The 16440-nt window shown below is 31.6% G+C and overlaps 3 protein-coding genes across 3 annotated transcripts in view; 1 reads left to right on the top strand and 2 right to left on the bottom strand.

The window, feature by feature from the left end:
- Positions 1-3886: 3886 nt before the first annotated feature.
- Mettl3 (methyltransferase like 3) lies at positions 3887-12095 on the bottom strand. The gene is made up of 8 exons (XM_072521227.1): positions 11844-12095; positions 11284-11506; positions 10580-10859; positions 8949-9132; positions 8429-8689; positions 7454-7647; positions 5955-6156; positions 3887-4132 (listed from the first exon to the last, which is right to left on the bottom strand). The coding sequence occupies exons 1-8, from the start codon at positions 11956-11958 to the stop codon at positions 3933-3935; spliced, it is 1659 nt and encodes a 552-aa protein (XP_072377328.1). The 5' UTR covers positions 11959-12095; the 3' UTR covers positions 3887-3932.
- Positions 12096-13856: 1761 nt separating this feature from the next.
- Positions 13857-14538, top strand: LOC140434184 (coiled-coil-helix-coiled-coil-helix domain-containing protein 7). The gene is made up of 2 exons (XM_072522256.1): positions 13857-14066; positions 14399-14538. The coding sequence occupies exons 1-2, from the start codon at positions 13917-13919 to the stop codon at positions 14510-14512; spliced, it is 264 nt and encodes an 87-aa protein (XP_072378357.1). The 5' UTR covers positions 13857-13916; the 3' UTR covers positions 14513-14538.
- A 1341-nt stretch (positions 14539-15879) lies between these two features.
- The window catches only part of LOC140434183 (ethanolaminephosphotransferase 1), a 38660-nt gene continuing 38099 nt past the window's right edge, over positions 15880-16440 (bottom strand). Inside the window, exon 7 of the mRNA XM_072522255.1 lies at positions 15880-16151. Within this exon, the coding sequence (XP_072378356.1) occupies positions 16089-16151 (63 nt within the window). The 3' untranslated portion in view covers positions 15880-16088. The remainder of the gene's footprint in view (positions 16152-16440) is intronic.

The raw sequence follows: 16440 nt of genomic DNA, 5'->3' as shown, positions 1-16440 counted from the left end.
AGATTTTCTTCGAATTTATTTAATTCAAATTGTCTTGTAACCACCTTGTCTCCAGTAAAGTCATTTCTATAGCTATTTGTTTTGATTGAAACATGCTTGTATATTATTGTTTCAAAACGATGTGTAAAGGCTATATTTGTGGCTTTGAAGTTCGCATTACCCAAATTTTGAGCTATTTCTTCAACTTTTTCTTTTAAAACTGGACCGCTGATAGGATCATTTCTCTTCTCAGTAAACCACTCGGCTTATGCCAGTTCGATGTCTGAATCTTTCCTACTGCGTTTTCGTTTTTGGGTAATTTTTAATTAGATTGCTTCGGCTTTTAAACAAAAAATTAATTAAAAGATTGAAATGAAACTTCACATACGTTCGATACGTTCATATGAAGAATGTACCAACATAACAAATAATGTATAAATAATTTATTTATCTATAATACTATTTTATGTAATACTCCAGTCGTCAGAGACGAAAATGCCATTAAACCTCTAAAAATCATATGAACAAGCTGAATTTTGCCGAAATCACGAGAATCGTAAAAAATGGCAAAAATCGCACAAAAAAAGTTTATTTATTGAACAGCTTTATAGAAACTGACTTTATTTTCGGCAAAATACAAAAATTGCATACGAAAGCTGTACTCTGCACCTTTAAAGCGCATTTTGATTTTTGTCGATGGGACACTCTGATCAAAAGATATCGACATTGATTTCGCGCGTGGAACTGACATTCAAAATCACCGGTCGCTTCAAGCGTTGTTTCTGAGAGAACGGTTCATTCTACCCAAAAAGTACTAATAAACATTATTGTTTAAAATTATCTCAGCTACATTTTTTATAGGAAAGGTTTTTTACTACGGCGTACAGATTCTTGGTAAATCGATTTTTTTGCGTTTTTACCCCCCTCCTAGGGAGGTTTTAGGGGGAAGCCTGTGGGTTAGAGAGGTAAACATTTTGCATCTTTTTAAAGTCACAAAATTGATATTTTCGGCAAAATTCAGCTTGTTTGTATGATTTTGGGAGTCAAATCTCTGACGACTGGACTATAATTGAATTTGAAAATGGTAAAGTGTTCAGTTTGAGAAAATAACATTCAAGTATATATGAGAATGGATCATTCCATAAGTGAGCAACTGATATTCTTGAATAATATTTAAAAAAAAAATAGTGTTTCTAAAAGTTTGTTTAATTTTTGATATAAATATAATCTATTATATATTTCACATTTCCTAAGTCAGCAGAATTACGCAAGAAATGGATTAGTGTAGTTGGAAAGACAATCTCTTTTAATAATGCATTAACGTGCATTTTCATCAAAATGATTTTATCAATTTCGATTAATTGTGCCAACTCGAAATTTATCAAACAGTATCTTAATGTGGTAATCTTAAAAACCTAGAAGCCAGTGGCGGCTGGTGTGGTAAAATTTTGGGTAGGCCAAGCCAGCAAATTACATATAGCTATGTGTAATCAGTTACGGATCCAAAGGGAGGGATCACGGGGTCATGACCCTCCCCTAACTAATTTTTTAATGATTTCTCTGTTCATTTTAACTTCTGCGTTGTATCTAATTTTTGCGATTTTTTATTTTTCATCTAGCAAATCGCGAACAGAAAACGCCCTCTTCTGTACATCCTTAAAGGACAGGAAATTACTTAAATGTTCCTTGCAACTGGAATGTTTTTTTAAGGAGGCATACCTACATATTTTTTAAATCAAAGTATCCTTCACAATTCCATACACATTTCTTATTAGAAAATAACAAACACGGCCAACAATATAGTCTGTTTTTCGTAATACTTCCAGACAACCATTTGTAGACATCATACCAAGAGCAATTAAAAGTACGCACCTTTCTCCCATCTTTTTGGTCAATACGCAATGTTGGAGTAGGCCTTTCATTCATAATAATTTTTCTTCTATCAATTTCAGTCATTTCTATGTATCAGTTATAAAATAATCTCACATATATAAGTTGCATACAATCAGGCGATATAGAAATCATGCAAATGTGTTTTTTTCTTCGAATTTTACGAATTTTTTTAAATTTATTTGGGCAACCGTGCACTTGTTTGCAATTGTGTTGTTTGTTTAAAAATATGTTACAGTTATAGATTATGTTACATATTTTTTATCATAATTTCAAAGAAAATTTATATTACAATTCGATAATTACGTTACAAGTGACAACGATGATCGACATAGGCCCGATCGTCTGGTGCCTAAACAGCAAGCATAAACACGACAATATAAATCGTTGTCCGGCAAGCTGCTTAACTTCAAACGCTTTTTGTACGGGGATCTTATGTGAGCTGGGTCGGCCAGTTCCGATCGGGCCTATTAATGATATTTAAAATGCCTGAATACGATTCGATGCTTTCTGTGGTAATATAATAACATAGTTGTTTTAACCGACGCTAATGTATTGAGTGATTTAGTACATTTAAAAGTTATTTACATGCATTAACATAATTTTTGAATATACGTTCTTCAATTTTAAGGCTCTTAAAATTATTGGGTAGGCCCGGCCTATCCTGCCTACCCCCAAAAACCGCCAGAAGCATTCGAAATGTGGTGTTACCGACGTATTTTGAAAATATCATGGATGGATCGCAAAACAAACGAACAAGTTCTCGAACAACTAGGAAAACAATGCGAAGTTTTAAATTCCATAAAAATCAGGAAATTGGAATACTTGGGGCACATCATGAGAGGTGAAAAATACTAACTACTAAGGAATATAATGCAGGGTAAAATCAAAGGCAGAAGAAGCGTAGGAAGCCGTAAAATCTCGTGGCTACGCAATCTCCGTGAATGGTTTGGATGCAGTTCAATTGAACTATTCAGGAGCGTAACCAACAAAATTATAATTGCCAGAATGATTACCAATCTCCGATAGTGCGGAACTTAAAGAAGAAGAATCTTAATGTAATTTTTTTTTCTATGAAACATACCAGTACGTCGTATACGTATCTCCACCAATATAAAAACTGTTTGAATATGGGATGTTTTGAAATCTTTGTCTCTAGATGATCCATAAAAATATCTGATAGCAATGGGCTTAGAGGATTACCCATTATAAGTCCTGTACTGATATTTGTATATATTTGATTATTAAATTTAAAGTAGTCCTGGTTTATGCAAACTTCAAGAAGATGTAATGATTGGATTTGTAATATTATGGTCTAAAAGGTTTTATACTAGAACAAAAGTTTCTGCAGGGGGAATACTAGGGAAAAGATTTTTTACGTCAAATGAAATTAATCTGGTATTGTTATGTAATTGAAAATGTTGTATTTTATTAACTAGTTCTATTGTATTTTTTACGGTAAATTTATGTGAAAATTTAGTGTGTTCTAAAATAATCTCTAACAGTTTTTTTGAAAGTTTTTATGACGGAGCTGTATAAAAAGAAACTTCCGGTCTTATTGGGTGATCAGGTTTGTGTAATTTATTAAAAGAGTATAATTTAGAAGGCTGTGTGTTCATGATATTGAGGTATTTCTGTTCTATTGAATTTACTATTGATTTTTAATTTTCTAACGCTAGTTTAATTTGTTGTTGATACTTTTCTGTCGGATCTTTGTTTACCGTTTCAATATTTTGATTATTTAAAAATTGTATTGTTTTGTTATTATATTCTATTTTATCTATATCCCTAAGATAGTCCTGATCTGGAATAGACCTCAAAATGATCTAAATATTCATATATCGTACAAAATATGAAATTTATCAGACTAATGTAGAAACTAATACCATATCTTTTATTGTACTATAAAGTATTGAATTATATGAATGATCATACATACTTACCCAATCTAAAGTAAGATAACTAAGGTAAAATAAAGGATGAGGATCATTAAGGAAAATTAAAAATCAGAATAAATTAAGTCATTTATATAAACTAAGTTATTGAGAATAAAAACAAAAAATCTATACATGTGTATTTTCCGGTGGAGGTGCCATGCAGTTGCCAGTAGGATACCTTTTTCTAAAATTTTCAATCAACACCGGATCAACAAGTCGAATTCCGTCTACTTGATTTCCTAAGGTTATCCAATTGGGTTGGATATTGTGAGGTCTGCCAAACAACTCTATTTTCTTTGTTCCAGGAGACAATCGTTCTATCATTCCTAAAAATAATTTGGTACTATGAACTTCTTGTTTCAAAAGTATTTAACTGCATTGGCAGAAGAAATAGAACAAACCATCTCAACAATATATTTTGGTGTAGAAAAAGGATGAAAAATGTCTAAATCATTTTTTATTAAAAGCAGCACTGAAGATGGAATATTTATTCCGAAAACGTTCTGTTATTTAGCCCGAAAGGGTTCTTTTAATAAATATACCTTTTATAAAGGATTTTTTAATGAAAATTTATGTGATATATGGTATACAGCCAACTAAAGGAAATTAACTTTTTTCTTGCGGATTTTAAAAGTAATATATTTCTAAGGGATCATATAAATATCCTTGCCTTGCACAAAACCAAAATGATTACCGGATAGTTTAGTTTCTTCGCGTATCCACCTATTAACTACTCTCTCCCATATTTTCATGGTAATACTAAGTACTTTTATGGCTCTGTAGTTTGTACATTGTTGTATCTCTTCCTTGTTTTTGTAAGCATATACTAATATACTGCTTCTTCATTCATCCCACTTTTTGATATACCGCGTGGCATTTGTCCCACTTCCATAATGGAATCGGTCATTTCAGATATAATATGAGTGAAATTATAGTTTCGAGTAAATCACAAAAAACTATTTTAAAGCGCTGTAAGAAAAACTGCCTTAAAATTAATTGTTGCAATAATATTTCACTATCCTGTACATTATGCATTACATATTTTTTGTAAAAATTGTTTTTTCTTAAGTCATATTATGGTTTAAAAAAAAGTGACATGTTGTTTCAGAACATTAACAAAAACAAAATTTTTTTTTGGAAATTTTATTGTCTGTCAAACAAAGTATAAGCATTAATCATCATTAATTGCATCAGTAGTAGACCACTGCGTAATCTCTTCAAAAAATGATCTTTTTTCCTCTGGTATGTAGCCCATGAGCTTGCGTATAGCTTAAATTCTTTTTATTTATTACATAGTACTTTACCATCCGGATCGGCCAGAACTGTTGGTAAAAATGGAATTCTATCACTTATTTTAAGTTTAAAGTTGTTAGTGATAAAACCATTCATATATTCCGATACTGTTACAATCCCTGGTTGGTTTGATGAATAAAAAAATTGGTAGTAGTATGAAATCTGGAAAGTGATTTTTTTATCCTTTTCTTTTCTGTCCATTGAGTCGGTAGACAAACACGTTTTTTTTGTAATGTTTAGGCCCCCTTTTTTTAAATTTAAAAATATTTGATGTTTCCACCATTTTAACAAGAAACTTTTTGTGTCGTGTAAAATTTACTATCAGTTCTGTATATTCTTTTGGGTGGTAAACACGGTCAAAGTTTTTTATGACTCTTTTTATTACCCAAAGTCTCTATCGTTCGGCAAAAAGGAATGGCCACGTTGTGGAAAGTACTGGTTTATGGTTTTAAAACTTATAGTATCTACTAACAAAAGTAGAAATCTCACTACAGTATGATTCCGGTTTTGACCTGCACAGCTGTCAGAAAATAAGTGAAGATGTTTCGCAGCAGTAGGCACTTCAGACTTGATATAATCCATAAGAAATGAAGCAACTTCATTGGGATCCTTTCTGGCTTGACCCTCGTGGTAGGTGTACATCTCCTGTTTTTTTTTTGCATATTGTGAACCGCTTCTCAGTTAACCGTTAACTCAGCTAGTTTTCTGTCAAATTCTTAAACATGCTTAAACTCACCTGAACCATATCGAGAGGTGGTGCGGTAGATGAAAGGTAACACTTAACCGTAGCAAAACAAAACTCCTGTGGATATGGGGAGACTGATCGAATTTTTGTCGAAATATACTTTAACTTACCGTAAATTTCATCTGGTTTGTGACTTGTTGCTCTAACTTCGGCAACGATGACATCAGAATCTAAGCCTCTATTTAAATTTGGAGGATTGCCTTTCATACCTACTAAACAATGTTCCTTGCCATGATTTAACCAATGGCCCGTTCTTCCAGTTCGTATAATACGTTGTAACTGATTAGTTTTCACCCATATTATTTCATCCACCTAAAATATTAAGATCAGTTTAAGAAATGGTGATGCGTTGAATGAGTCGTATCCATAGTATTTGGAGAAATTAACTAGTGAATAATTTTAAATCATTGAATACTAACTACCACTTTCGGAGGGATCTATCCACAATAGATTATATTTTATTTTGTAGTATTCAATACAATTCTTTTCACACAGTGGAATGCTAGTTTTTCTTCACTTTGTATCTGTCAAAAGTCATCGGGTTAATATATTCTCCGCCTAAACCCGATGGACTTTTTATTTGGTACTGGTATAACCAGGGCTCTTGCATCACGGCAACTTCTAACCTCTTCATACCAGCAGTAGCGTTGGCGGAAGCTACCTTACTGTGCTGAAGGTTCATCTGAAGTATTCTGAATGGGGTCGTTGAGACTCGTTGGAGACAAAAACAGGTCAAAAAATGGTCTTTTATCTCTTCCTTTTATAATCAAACAAGCATAATAAACGAAATAGAAGCCCAAAAGCTAAGGTGAACGTGGACAGGACATGTGTAGAGAGTACATAACGGATATGGGAGGAAAATCCAGTCACCAAGAGATCCTTAGGTAAGCCTGTACTCAGATCTAGAGAACATCTTAAAATATCTAATGCCATGGGAAGAAAAGATTAAAAGGAATATATGATGAATAGATTAAGGCAAATCATATAAGCAGCAACAAGACATAGAGGGATAGAGGGAGACAATTATTTTGATAATTTTTTAATAAAAATAATTTAATAATTAAACAAACGGAGAGGTGTGGACAGATCACCACAAATTTAGGGATATAATGAATATAGAAAAAAAGAAGAACAAAATATCAATAGAACTACAGAGTATGACAAAGACATGAAAAGTTGAGAATATTAGAGAGATTATCAGAAAAGACTTAAAAAAGAGAAAAAGACTTTTCAAATTTGAAAACCATGCTTTTTATTAGTTTGTTGAGATTTCAATGGAATTGAAAGGTTAATAAAATTATATCACGTTTTATTTCCCCAATAAACTGTTGAATTAAAATATTTTATTGATCAAAGTCTCATTCCGTAATGTTGCAAACAAATGATATTGATAATTATTTGTTATTTGTGTTGATGCCACCCTCATGATGTCAACATGTTGATGGCACCCTTATCCTTTCCAGCAAACACAGTCTTATCATCAATTTATGACAAAATGATACATATTAATATCTGATGTATCATTAACAGCTCATAGATGATGAATTGGTCGTCATTTGTTAGAAAAACAGTTTTTTTGCATTGATATAATTATACTATTTAAACTTACCCTCTCATATCCCCACAGCTGTAGACATTCTCTACCTAGCTCCATAGCTCTTCCGGTAACCCATAGAAATATAAGCCCTTCATCTTGTAATTGTGGTATACCTAATTGTCTCATCTCATCATCTGACATGGTACCATAAGGTAATTCCATGTGAATATCCCATGGAGGATCTGCCATTATCACAGCAAATTTACCTAAACAATTGTAAAGTTTACAGTATTTTAAAAGTTACCAAGTTTAGTTTCAAGCAATTGTTCTGTGACAAAAATCTGAATACTGCGTTGACACTGAGGTTTGTTGAATGTTACATCTGCTAACAACTATTGTACGGGGTAAAAACATGGAAGTTAAAAGCGCAAATAGTTAAGAAGCTTGAATCCTTTGAACTTTGGATATACAGGAGAATGTTGAGAATTCCATGGACTGCCAGGGTCACCAATGAGGAAGTGCTGAGAAGGATGGGTCGAGACAAAAAATTGTTGAGAAGAATAAAAGTATGCTAGACTGCATAGCTTGGACACATACTGAAGAATGATAAATATAGTCTTCTGCAGGTCATCATGCAGGGTAGAGTCAATGCCAAAAAGGGAATAGGTAGAAAAAGGTAGTTATGGCTGCGAAATATTCGAGACTGAACAAACATGACTGTAGACAAATTATTCCACGTTGCAAAAGACAGAAAAACTTTTAGAAATGTAGTCGCCAAACTCCGTTAATGGGGACGGCATAGGAAGAAGAGGAATACTATATATTGAACCCTTTGAACTGTTGTAAGTGTTGTGAGTGAAAAATAGGGAAAATGTGTATGTGTACTTAATGCTTTATTTGCCGCCATTGTGCGATGTTTATATGTGCGATTTTGGGAAGTAACAGAAAATGAATAATTAAGTAGTATTAATACTTTCACTAATAAAAAAAGAATTTAAACAATATATATCTACATATTTCTTTGTTTCTTTTCAAGTTTGAACTTACCTAATACAGTCATATCCAAATATCTTAAATCACACTGCACCCACTGAGGTGGATATAAAGTTGTACTTTCTACTCTGACAACGGGTCCACTCTGTATACTTGGCAAATCATCCGATGTACCAGCTCTATCGACTTCATAATGTACATATTTACAAGTGTCCATGTGAAAGCAAGTGTTCAGAAATGAACAATCCCCTAATGTCTCATCTGTATGCTTTTGGAGGATTTTCTTAAAATGGAGTTTCTTACAGTCTGTGGTACCTATTAAAATTAGGGTATATCAGAATGTAGTGATAAGCTAATTTAACAAAGCATACTATTTTTATTACAATTTCAGAGATCTGAGACAAGATTATCTTTCGATAATAATTGAAACAAAACTGCTTTGAATCGTTCACGAGAAAATCAAAGTAAAAACCAACTGCTTACTTTATTATACTTCCCTTAATTTAAAAATATATGCAGCATTTTATTGTTTACTAGTAGAGATTAGACATAAGTAATTTAAATATATACAAACCATTTCTTTCACATTCAGCTCTTGTACCATGAGGACAAAATTCCATCAGTTGCTTTCCTCCTTGAGATTTGAAACGCTCAGTTAACGATCTTTCTTTTGCTGTAGGTTTGCTTAATAAATCTAAAATTTCTTCTCCTAATTTTTTGCTTTCTTTTTCTTTAGTCGAAGGCATAGACAGCAAAGACTAAAATATTAGATTAATAAAAAATTAAAAGAATACATAAAATTAAAATGGTTGAGAAAAAATATGACAAAAATAAAATAAATTTATTACCTATTTAAAGAGTATGTGAGCAAATTTCAAGAAATCATAAGTAATAGACAAAAAGACAGATGGACATTGAAGGAAAGATGGAATACTCTTAAAGAAGGATAAAAAAATACAGCAGCAGTAGAAAGCGAAATCAAATTTATCAAATCAAATATAATAAACAATTTACAATAGGTGATGAACAATGAAGTGAAGACAGAAGAAAAAAAGCATGGAAAACTATATTAAAACGGGGCTAGAAGAAGACAGAAAAATATATTAGATAAGAATAGTATGCAAGACATAATATGGAAAACAAAGAACTAAAGCAAATAAGAAGTATAGAAGGTATGGTATAGAGGAATAACAAAGATAGATAAAAACAGAAAAAATAGTTGGAGATAATGATATTGATCTGGAAATGTAAAATACTTAGAAAAAGAAATGATAAACTAGCTAGGGAAAATATATAATTATGTAAACTGCAAAAACTACAGAGCAATATGTTTGTTATATGTATGGTTTAAACTTAGGCAAGCAGTGGAAAAGCAAATAGGAAAAGAACAAGCAGTGTTTAGACCTGAAAGAAGAATGACAACATATACATTATTAAAAATTTAATAGAAAGAAATATAGACCCTGGAGAAATCTTATAGTGACATATGAAAAATTATTTAAAAATGTATATTATAGTAATAAAGAGACAGTAATTTTTGTCATTCCTAAGGCCAGCTATGGACTGAAGTATTTTTAGCTGATCATTTTCTAGCTAGTTCATTAGTTCTTTTATTATTAAGCATTTCTTGATGATCTGTTGATGAAGTTCAAAAAGCTCTCATGTTAATTTCTCTTGTACAATGCAAGATTGCACAAATCTCTGTCTAATTGGAATAGAAATGCTTACATTTCTACTGCAAATTCCTTCACCTTGCTTAATTTGAAGATGGCACTTTTTTGCTGCACCTTTTGCTGTTACCAGATTTACTTGTGTATCATTTAGGCTGAGAGGAGGTAATATTACTCCAAATTTCTCCTCCTAGTAAATTTCTGGGCAGAAATTTAGAAAATTGAAAAAGCAATGGGTTGAAAAAACCAAGTAGGTACTTACTGAAATGAAAAGATCTGCAGTAACTGGATAATCAAAACTTTTTCAAGAAAAAGATATATTAAGATAATAAATGGAACAATGAAATAAAACACTCAAATCCATAGCTACTGGAAAAAAAGAAATTATTCATATGATATGTGTCAACCATTTGGAATAAGTTGCAAGAATCTAACAGATAGCACACTATAAACAAAAAAGGAATCAAAAAAATTAAACTCTTCCGCTAAGAAATACGCTAAAATGGTTCAAATTTTATTATTATAAAAAAATTACCAAAATATCCGACTTGGGTTCTTTCTTTTCTTTCTTCCTTTTATCATCATCTAATTCTGAATTCTTTTCAGGGGAGTCTTCCCGTTTCCTCTTTAAATCCTCTTTTTGTATATCATTTTTTCCTTCAGAACTATCCAAAATCATGGCATTCACTTTTGAAACTTCCACATGAGTGACTTCGAAAACATTTACACCATCCTTGGGACAAGATTTTCCTGTGATTAACTTCTGAATGGCAAACTTCTCTAGTAGGTTGCATATTTTTCTATGAGTGCTGTCACTACAAATAACATTTAGTAATATTACAAGCATAACAATTTTATAAAAACATCATATTGTTACAAACTATTTCCTTAATTGTTAAATCATTTGTTATACCATATTTTTGTCAGTTAGCTCATATTGTGATGAATATTCTATCATAACCTACAGGATTCTATATGAAATGTTTTTATTTACAGAAGAATCTGTATCTATATATATATTTTCTTCATCCCAGACATACATTATATTTTTATTTGAAAAAAACAACAAATATTGCTTTAACATTAATTTAATTGAGCATTGTTTAGAATTTCCTCAAACACCTGAGCAGGTTTATACCAGGTAGATGAAACTAACTTCAAAATAAACTGTAATAGAAATAAACTAAACATGCCAATATTCATTCATAATTCTAAAAATACATATAAATGTATATTTACCTATCTGCATATAGTTTAAGAGAAGTCAATATTTCTGAAGATACAACTGGTAGCTGAAGAGTTACTTCACTTAATTGTCTCAGCAAGTCCCTTTCTAATTCTGGGTCTAGTTTAACTAAATCTTCTTTTTCCTCAACTTTTATTTCTTTTTTCACTCTGACTGTTGTGTGGGAGTTAAATGTTGCTGCAGAAGAATCTATAATACCAGCAGGTGATGTAGAACCTGTAAATAAAAAAAAGAAGCCATAACTTTTTCATCAATCGACTATGGTTTGATTGATTGACATAACTTCTGCTTCTAAGTGGCATCTTAATTTTGAATATTCACATTCAAGACAATCTTTTAATTTGAAACAACTGGTCCAAGTAACTGTTCTCACATATATTTCTTTATTATTCTAATGATTACTTTTGTAAATTTTGAAGCACTGAATCTTTGGACTTCCATAATATCTGTCTCATCATAATTTTTTACCTTACATGATAAGCCACACAATACAGTAAATCACGCATATTGCAGGCAGTACAATTGATCTATTTTTGTTAAAAAATGTTTGTACCTAAACTTGAACCAAGTAATTCCTGCCGTGCCTTTTTTCTCTTTTCTAATCGCTCTCTTAAACTATTTCGTTTACTCTTAATAGCTTGAATTTCTTCCCAGGCATCGGTTGACATTTTTATTCAGAAAAAGTAAATTTTAGAAATAGAAACATACAATAATAGTATGTAAATAATATAATAACACAAATATTATGGTTTTTTTCATAAAATACTAATTAAGGTTAAATGTTAAATCTTCTTTTTGTATGATCATTTATATGGTCTTGTCTCTTAATTATACGTCATTGGTCATTGCATTTTACCACTGACAGTTTTACATCGAGCAAAAAGACAAAAGAGGGAATGTAAAGGTAGTGGGGGCAAAAATATTGTTATACAGGAAGTGCCATCTTGAGAGGCCAAATTAAACAAGGAAAGAGAGTCTTTCCTTGTTTAAGAAATCAAATTTAGTTAGGTTATGTTATTATGTGTCCCAACTGTCACATGAAATCTTATTTATATTGAAGTTTTTTAACAATTGTTTCACATTTTAGACTGTTATCGTTAATATTTGATTAAAATTTTCTCGTCTAAGACACATTCTGAAAACTATTTTATAGCTACTGTTAATAAGTGTCGGAAAATTTAAATTTGGCGCATTCGCATTTCCGGATATGTCCGCCATCAGAGGCCACTTTTTTGGTCGCCTTTTCATAACGATTAGATTCCCTCTTTTGTCTTTTTGCTCGATGCAGTTTTAGCATGTTTCAGTGCAACGAAGCCAAGGTAAACGCACGTTTTTATTTGTGCACCCTTCCATTTGGTGGCACTGCTAGTCTCGTTTCTGCGCAGAGTCAAAGCAGTTAGTCTTCCTTCCATCACAGAACATAGAATACTCCAGAAGGAGTATTCTGTGCTTCCATTAAGAAGAAAACGACACCATATTTTTATTTGTTTTGTTTTTCATAAATATATAGTGCACATAGATACAATTTTAGACGATTTTTAATTATTCGCGTTCGCAAACGACTATAGGTGTGGCAGCACTTGTTTTGAAAGATTGCGGACGAAATAGGGATATCGTTTGTTGAAATGACAAATGTTTACCCTTTCTAAACATTTCTAATTTCTCATCTGATTTATTAGAAGTTTCATCGATTTTACGAAACGTTTCTTTATTTATTTTCGTGTTGGGTCGTCTCCATTCTAGATTAGATCGTTTTTTGACCTTTTTAATTTACTAGAATCTTCGTCAAATTGTTCGAGCAATTGCTTCACGATAAAATGTTTTAGCAGCATCGTTGATAGCTCACTGGCACATTTTAAAAATAAGTCATAAATAGTCTGCACCGAAAACAGGATATCTTTTTTTAAAGAGAAGGTTTTTTACCTTTGCTAAATTTCTAATCTGAACCAAGAACCATCCTCCTTTATCCGGGCTTGGGACCGGCAACAAGATCATTGAAATAGTAAATCTACTCAATGATCATGTAGGCGGAGTTAAAAAAACTTGACTTACCTAGATATAAAACTATTAAGCCAAAATTAAAATTTTCAACAAAAAATAAAATAATTATGTTTTCAGAAAATCACGTAAAAAATCAACAAAGGGTTATAAACCTGTCAATATGTGTTTAATTTATTAAGTAAAACAATTAATTTCGTACTACTTGAAAGATATCATTTTTCCACTAAAACAGACAAATCCCGCATACTTTATCAACACGCAAACGTGTTAACATTATAAAAAACTACGACATAAAAGATCTAGTTAAAATGCCACCAGAAAAGATATATCAAAGATATAGGGTAAAAGCATAACTGAGAAATTAACAAACAAAAAAAAATTCATATATTTAGAAGACTCCTAAGCGCCGGCGACTGGGTTATCAATAGGTAATTATATATGCCTTTTGAATTTACCGCCATGTATATATATAGTTATGCACCCTGGCACTAAGCGATGCACCATTTGTCGTTTTACTTGTCAACACGGTACTGGCACTGTTAGGTAGGAGTGTGCTGTGGTTTTAGATTTTAAAATAAATGTCATAACAAACAATACTTATCATTTTTTTTACATAATAATCATAATGAAAAAACAAAGAAATACAGAAGCAGAAGAACGAAATCCTTGTTTAAAGGAACAAGATCTAACATTTAAATGTTTTCATGATAATAGCTTCGACAAGGAAGCTTGCGAAACAGCAATTGATAATTACAAACTTTGCAAATCTTTTTGGGTTAGTAATATAGACAGTACAATTAGAATATCACACCTCCAGAAAAAGGAATCGTAACTTCAAAATCAACAATAGTGTCGCATGTAACAGGCGACAGTTTTTAGCAATTGTGAAGAATTTATTAAGGTCGTATATTCCATATTAATGAATGTAATGTAAATTGAGTTACTGCAGCATTTACTTGCACAAGCTACAAAAATCATGAAGAAAGTTAAATAGTTAAATATTTACAATATTCTTCTGGGAGTGTGAAATACAATAATGTTACATCCTCAAACAAATATATCTAAATTTGTTTAAATATATCTAAATGTATTATTTTTATATTTCAGTATGCAGTTCAAAAAGATAGAAGAAAACAAGGAATTAGACCTATAATGCCACCTTTATCTGAAAGAGACAGCATAAAACGCGATTTTTTTTCTAAATTTCAACAACAGCAATAAGTTGGATAAATGGGAGTCAATATTTTTGTACATATGTAAACATTTTGTTTTTAAAGCAAAAAGCTGTTTCTGTTCTACATATTGTTTTGTACATAGTTTCTGTTATTTTATCAAACATTTTTACTTATAAAAAGTGTAGTTAACAATAACCATATTGTTGTAAAGTATAATTGTACAATAGAAAATAATATTTTAACAGTTAGAGCAGTTATTCCACTTATTTCCCAATGTTGTTACATAAAGATACTTGTTTTTCTCTGTAGAACTACTACTATTACTCCAAGCATATCATTGTGTGTGTGTGTGTGAAAGATATGGCACGGAAACAAGTCCATCAGCCACAGAATGTTTTATTTATGTTTAAAGATATTTTTTTTGTTACTTTTTTTAGATATATGTATAAATCACTGAAGTTATACTAATTTATATTTCTACTTTTAGATCTTTAATAAAATTTATAAAATATGTATTTTGCAAGTTTTCAACAATATTCTCCCATTGCTGTTCCTATTTCAGCCTAATTTTATTTTTCATTGAGTTAAATATATCCCTTACTGTATAAATATTGCAAAAGACTCCATTCTGCACTGCTTTCTTAGCTAGAATATCAGCTTTTTCATTCCTTTGTATACCTAAATGGCCTCTAACCCAAATAAATGTTATATTTAAATTTGCAATCATGTTTTTTAAACAACATAACATAGGACACTTTATTCCTACAAATTTTTTATAGAGTAATGCAGATTTAGAATCTGTTAATATTACTCATTCGAGTATGTTATTGGATGTTAACCATTTAACACCTTATGAATTTCCAATTCAAAACACCCAAACGGCATTATTTTGACACCAACTGCTATCAGTATGAACTTTCTTCCTCTGAATAAAAACATCAACCTAAACGAGAAGCATTATCAACCCTGAAAAGGAACTGGAGATCCTAAATAGAGACAGAGCAGTTTTTAAACTTCTTACTGCTATATTCTGGTTCCTGTATTTGGCTATTATAAATGTGTCATCAGCATAAAGGTTGATTAATACTCCAGGTGTTCTTGCAGGTTATTATGTTATATAGTATAGGTTGGAACACTGTTCCCTATGGTACTGCCATGTCCAAACTCCCATACTCTGATAGGACTTATTGTATCAGAACCCTGAACTTCTTGACAGCTAGGTAGGAGGAAATCAATCTCACTGTATCCATATTCTTTTATTTTGAATATCACTCCTTCAGGCCAAACTCTGTCGAGAGCTTTACATACATCTAGGAAAGTTGCTGTGGTGTACTGTTTGTCAATAAATCCTGCAGCTATGTACTCCATTAATCTGAGTACTCGCACCAAACTTAAGAATGACCAATAAAACAATTGTACGACTTACTAGTTTTTATTATTATATTTTTACAGTATCTATATATTATTCTTTATCAATCGACATTTCTTACAAAAAATTCACACATCCGAATACAAGCCACCTCACTCAATTGATTTAAACAAAAATGTCTTGAAAAAATACCCATTTGTTGCACATCCGAGGGACAACACGGTTTCTTTCATCACGCGTTGTCAATCAATAGTCAATCTACTTGTTTCTTGATGGTGAAACAGTTAACTTTGAAATGTCGACACATTTGTCTAACCTGAAAGTAAAAGATTGTTAGTCTGCATTTAATATCAAATGTGATCACCATACCGTGCAATAAGGAAGTGTGTATTGATAAAAAATGGATCTGTGTGTTATATACTTGGTATAAAAATACAGTCTAATCTGCCACATCCGGACCTCCCCATATCCGGACAGTTCGCGGAACAAATTTTTCGGAGGTATGAACAGCTCCGCGCCTATAGTCGGTTCGCTATATTTACGCGGGTTTCGGATTAACTAAATTATGCTAATGACTCATTGATAACCAGTTGCAGTAAACGACT

Source organism: Diabrotica undecimpunctata, chromosome 2 (assembly GCF_040954645.1).
Source record: "Diabrotica undecimpunctata isolate CICGRU chromosome 2, icDiaUnde3, whole genome shotgun sequence".
NCBI classification, from domain to species: Eukaryota; Metazoa; Arthropoda; class Insecta; order Coleoptera; family Chrysomelidae; genus Diabrotica; species Diabrotica undecimpunctata.
This window is presented reverse-complemented; position numbering and strand designations above follow the sequence as displayed.

Bases quoted from the DNA above. Each gene is read 5' to 3' on its own strand.
- Mettl3 (XM_072521227.1), bottom strand. From the start codon at position 11,958: ATGTCAACCGATGCCTGGGAAGAAATTCAAGCTATTAAGAGTAAACGA. The intron at 11,507-11,843 runs GTACAAACATTT...TTTTATTTACAG, and splicing joins ATTACTTGGTTCAAGTTTAG to GTTCTACATCACCTGCTGGT. The intron at 7,648-8,428 runs GTAAGTTCAAAC...ACAATTGTTTAG, and splicing joins TTTGGATATGACTGTATTAG to GTAAATTTGCTGTGATAATG.
- LOC140434184 (XM_072522256.1), top strand. From the start codon at position 13,917: ATGAAAAAACAAAGAAATACAGAAGCAGAAGAACGAAATCCTTGTTTA. The intron at 14,067-14,398 runs GTTAGTAATATA...TTTATATTTCAG, and splicing joins AACTTTGCAAATCTTTTTGG to TATGCAGTTCAAAAAGATAG.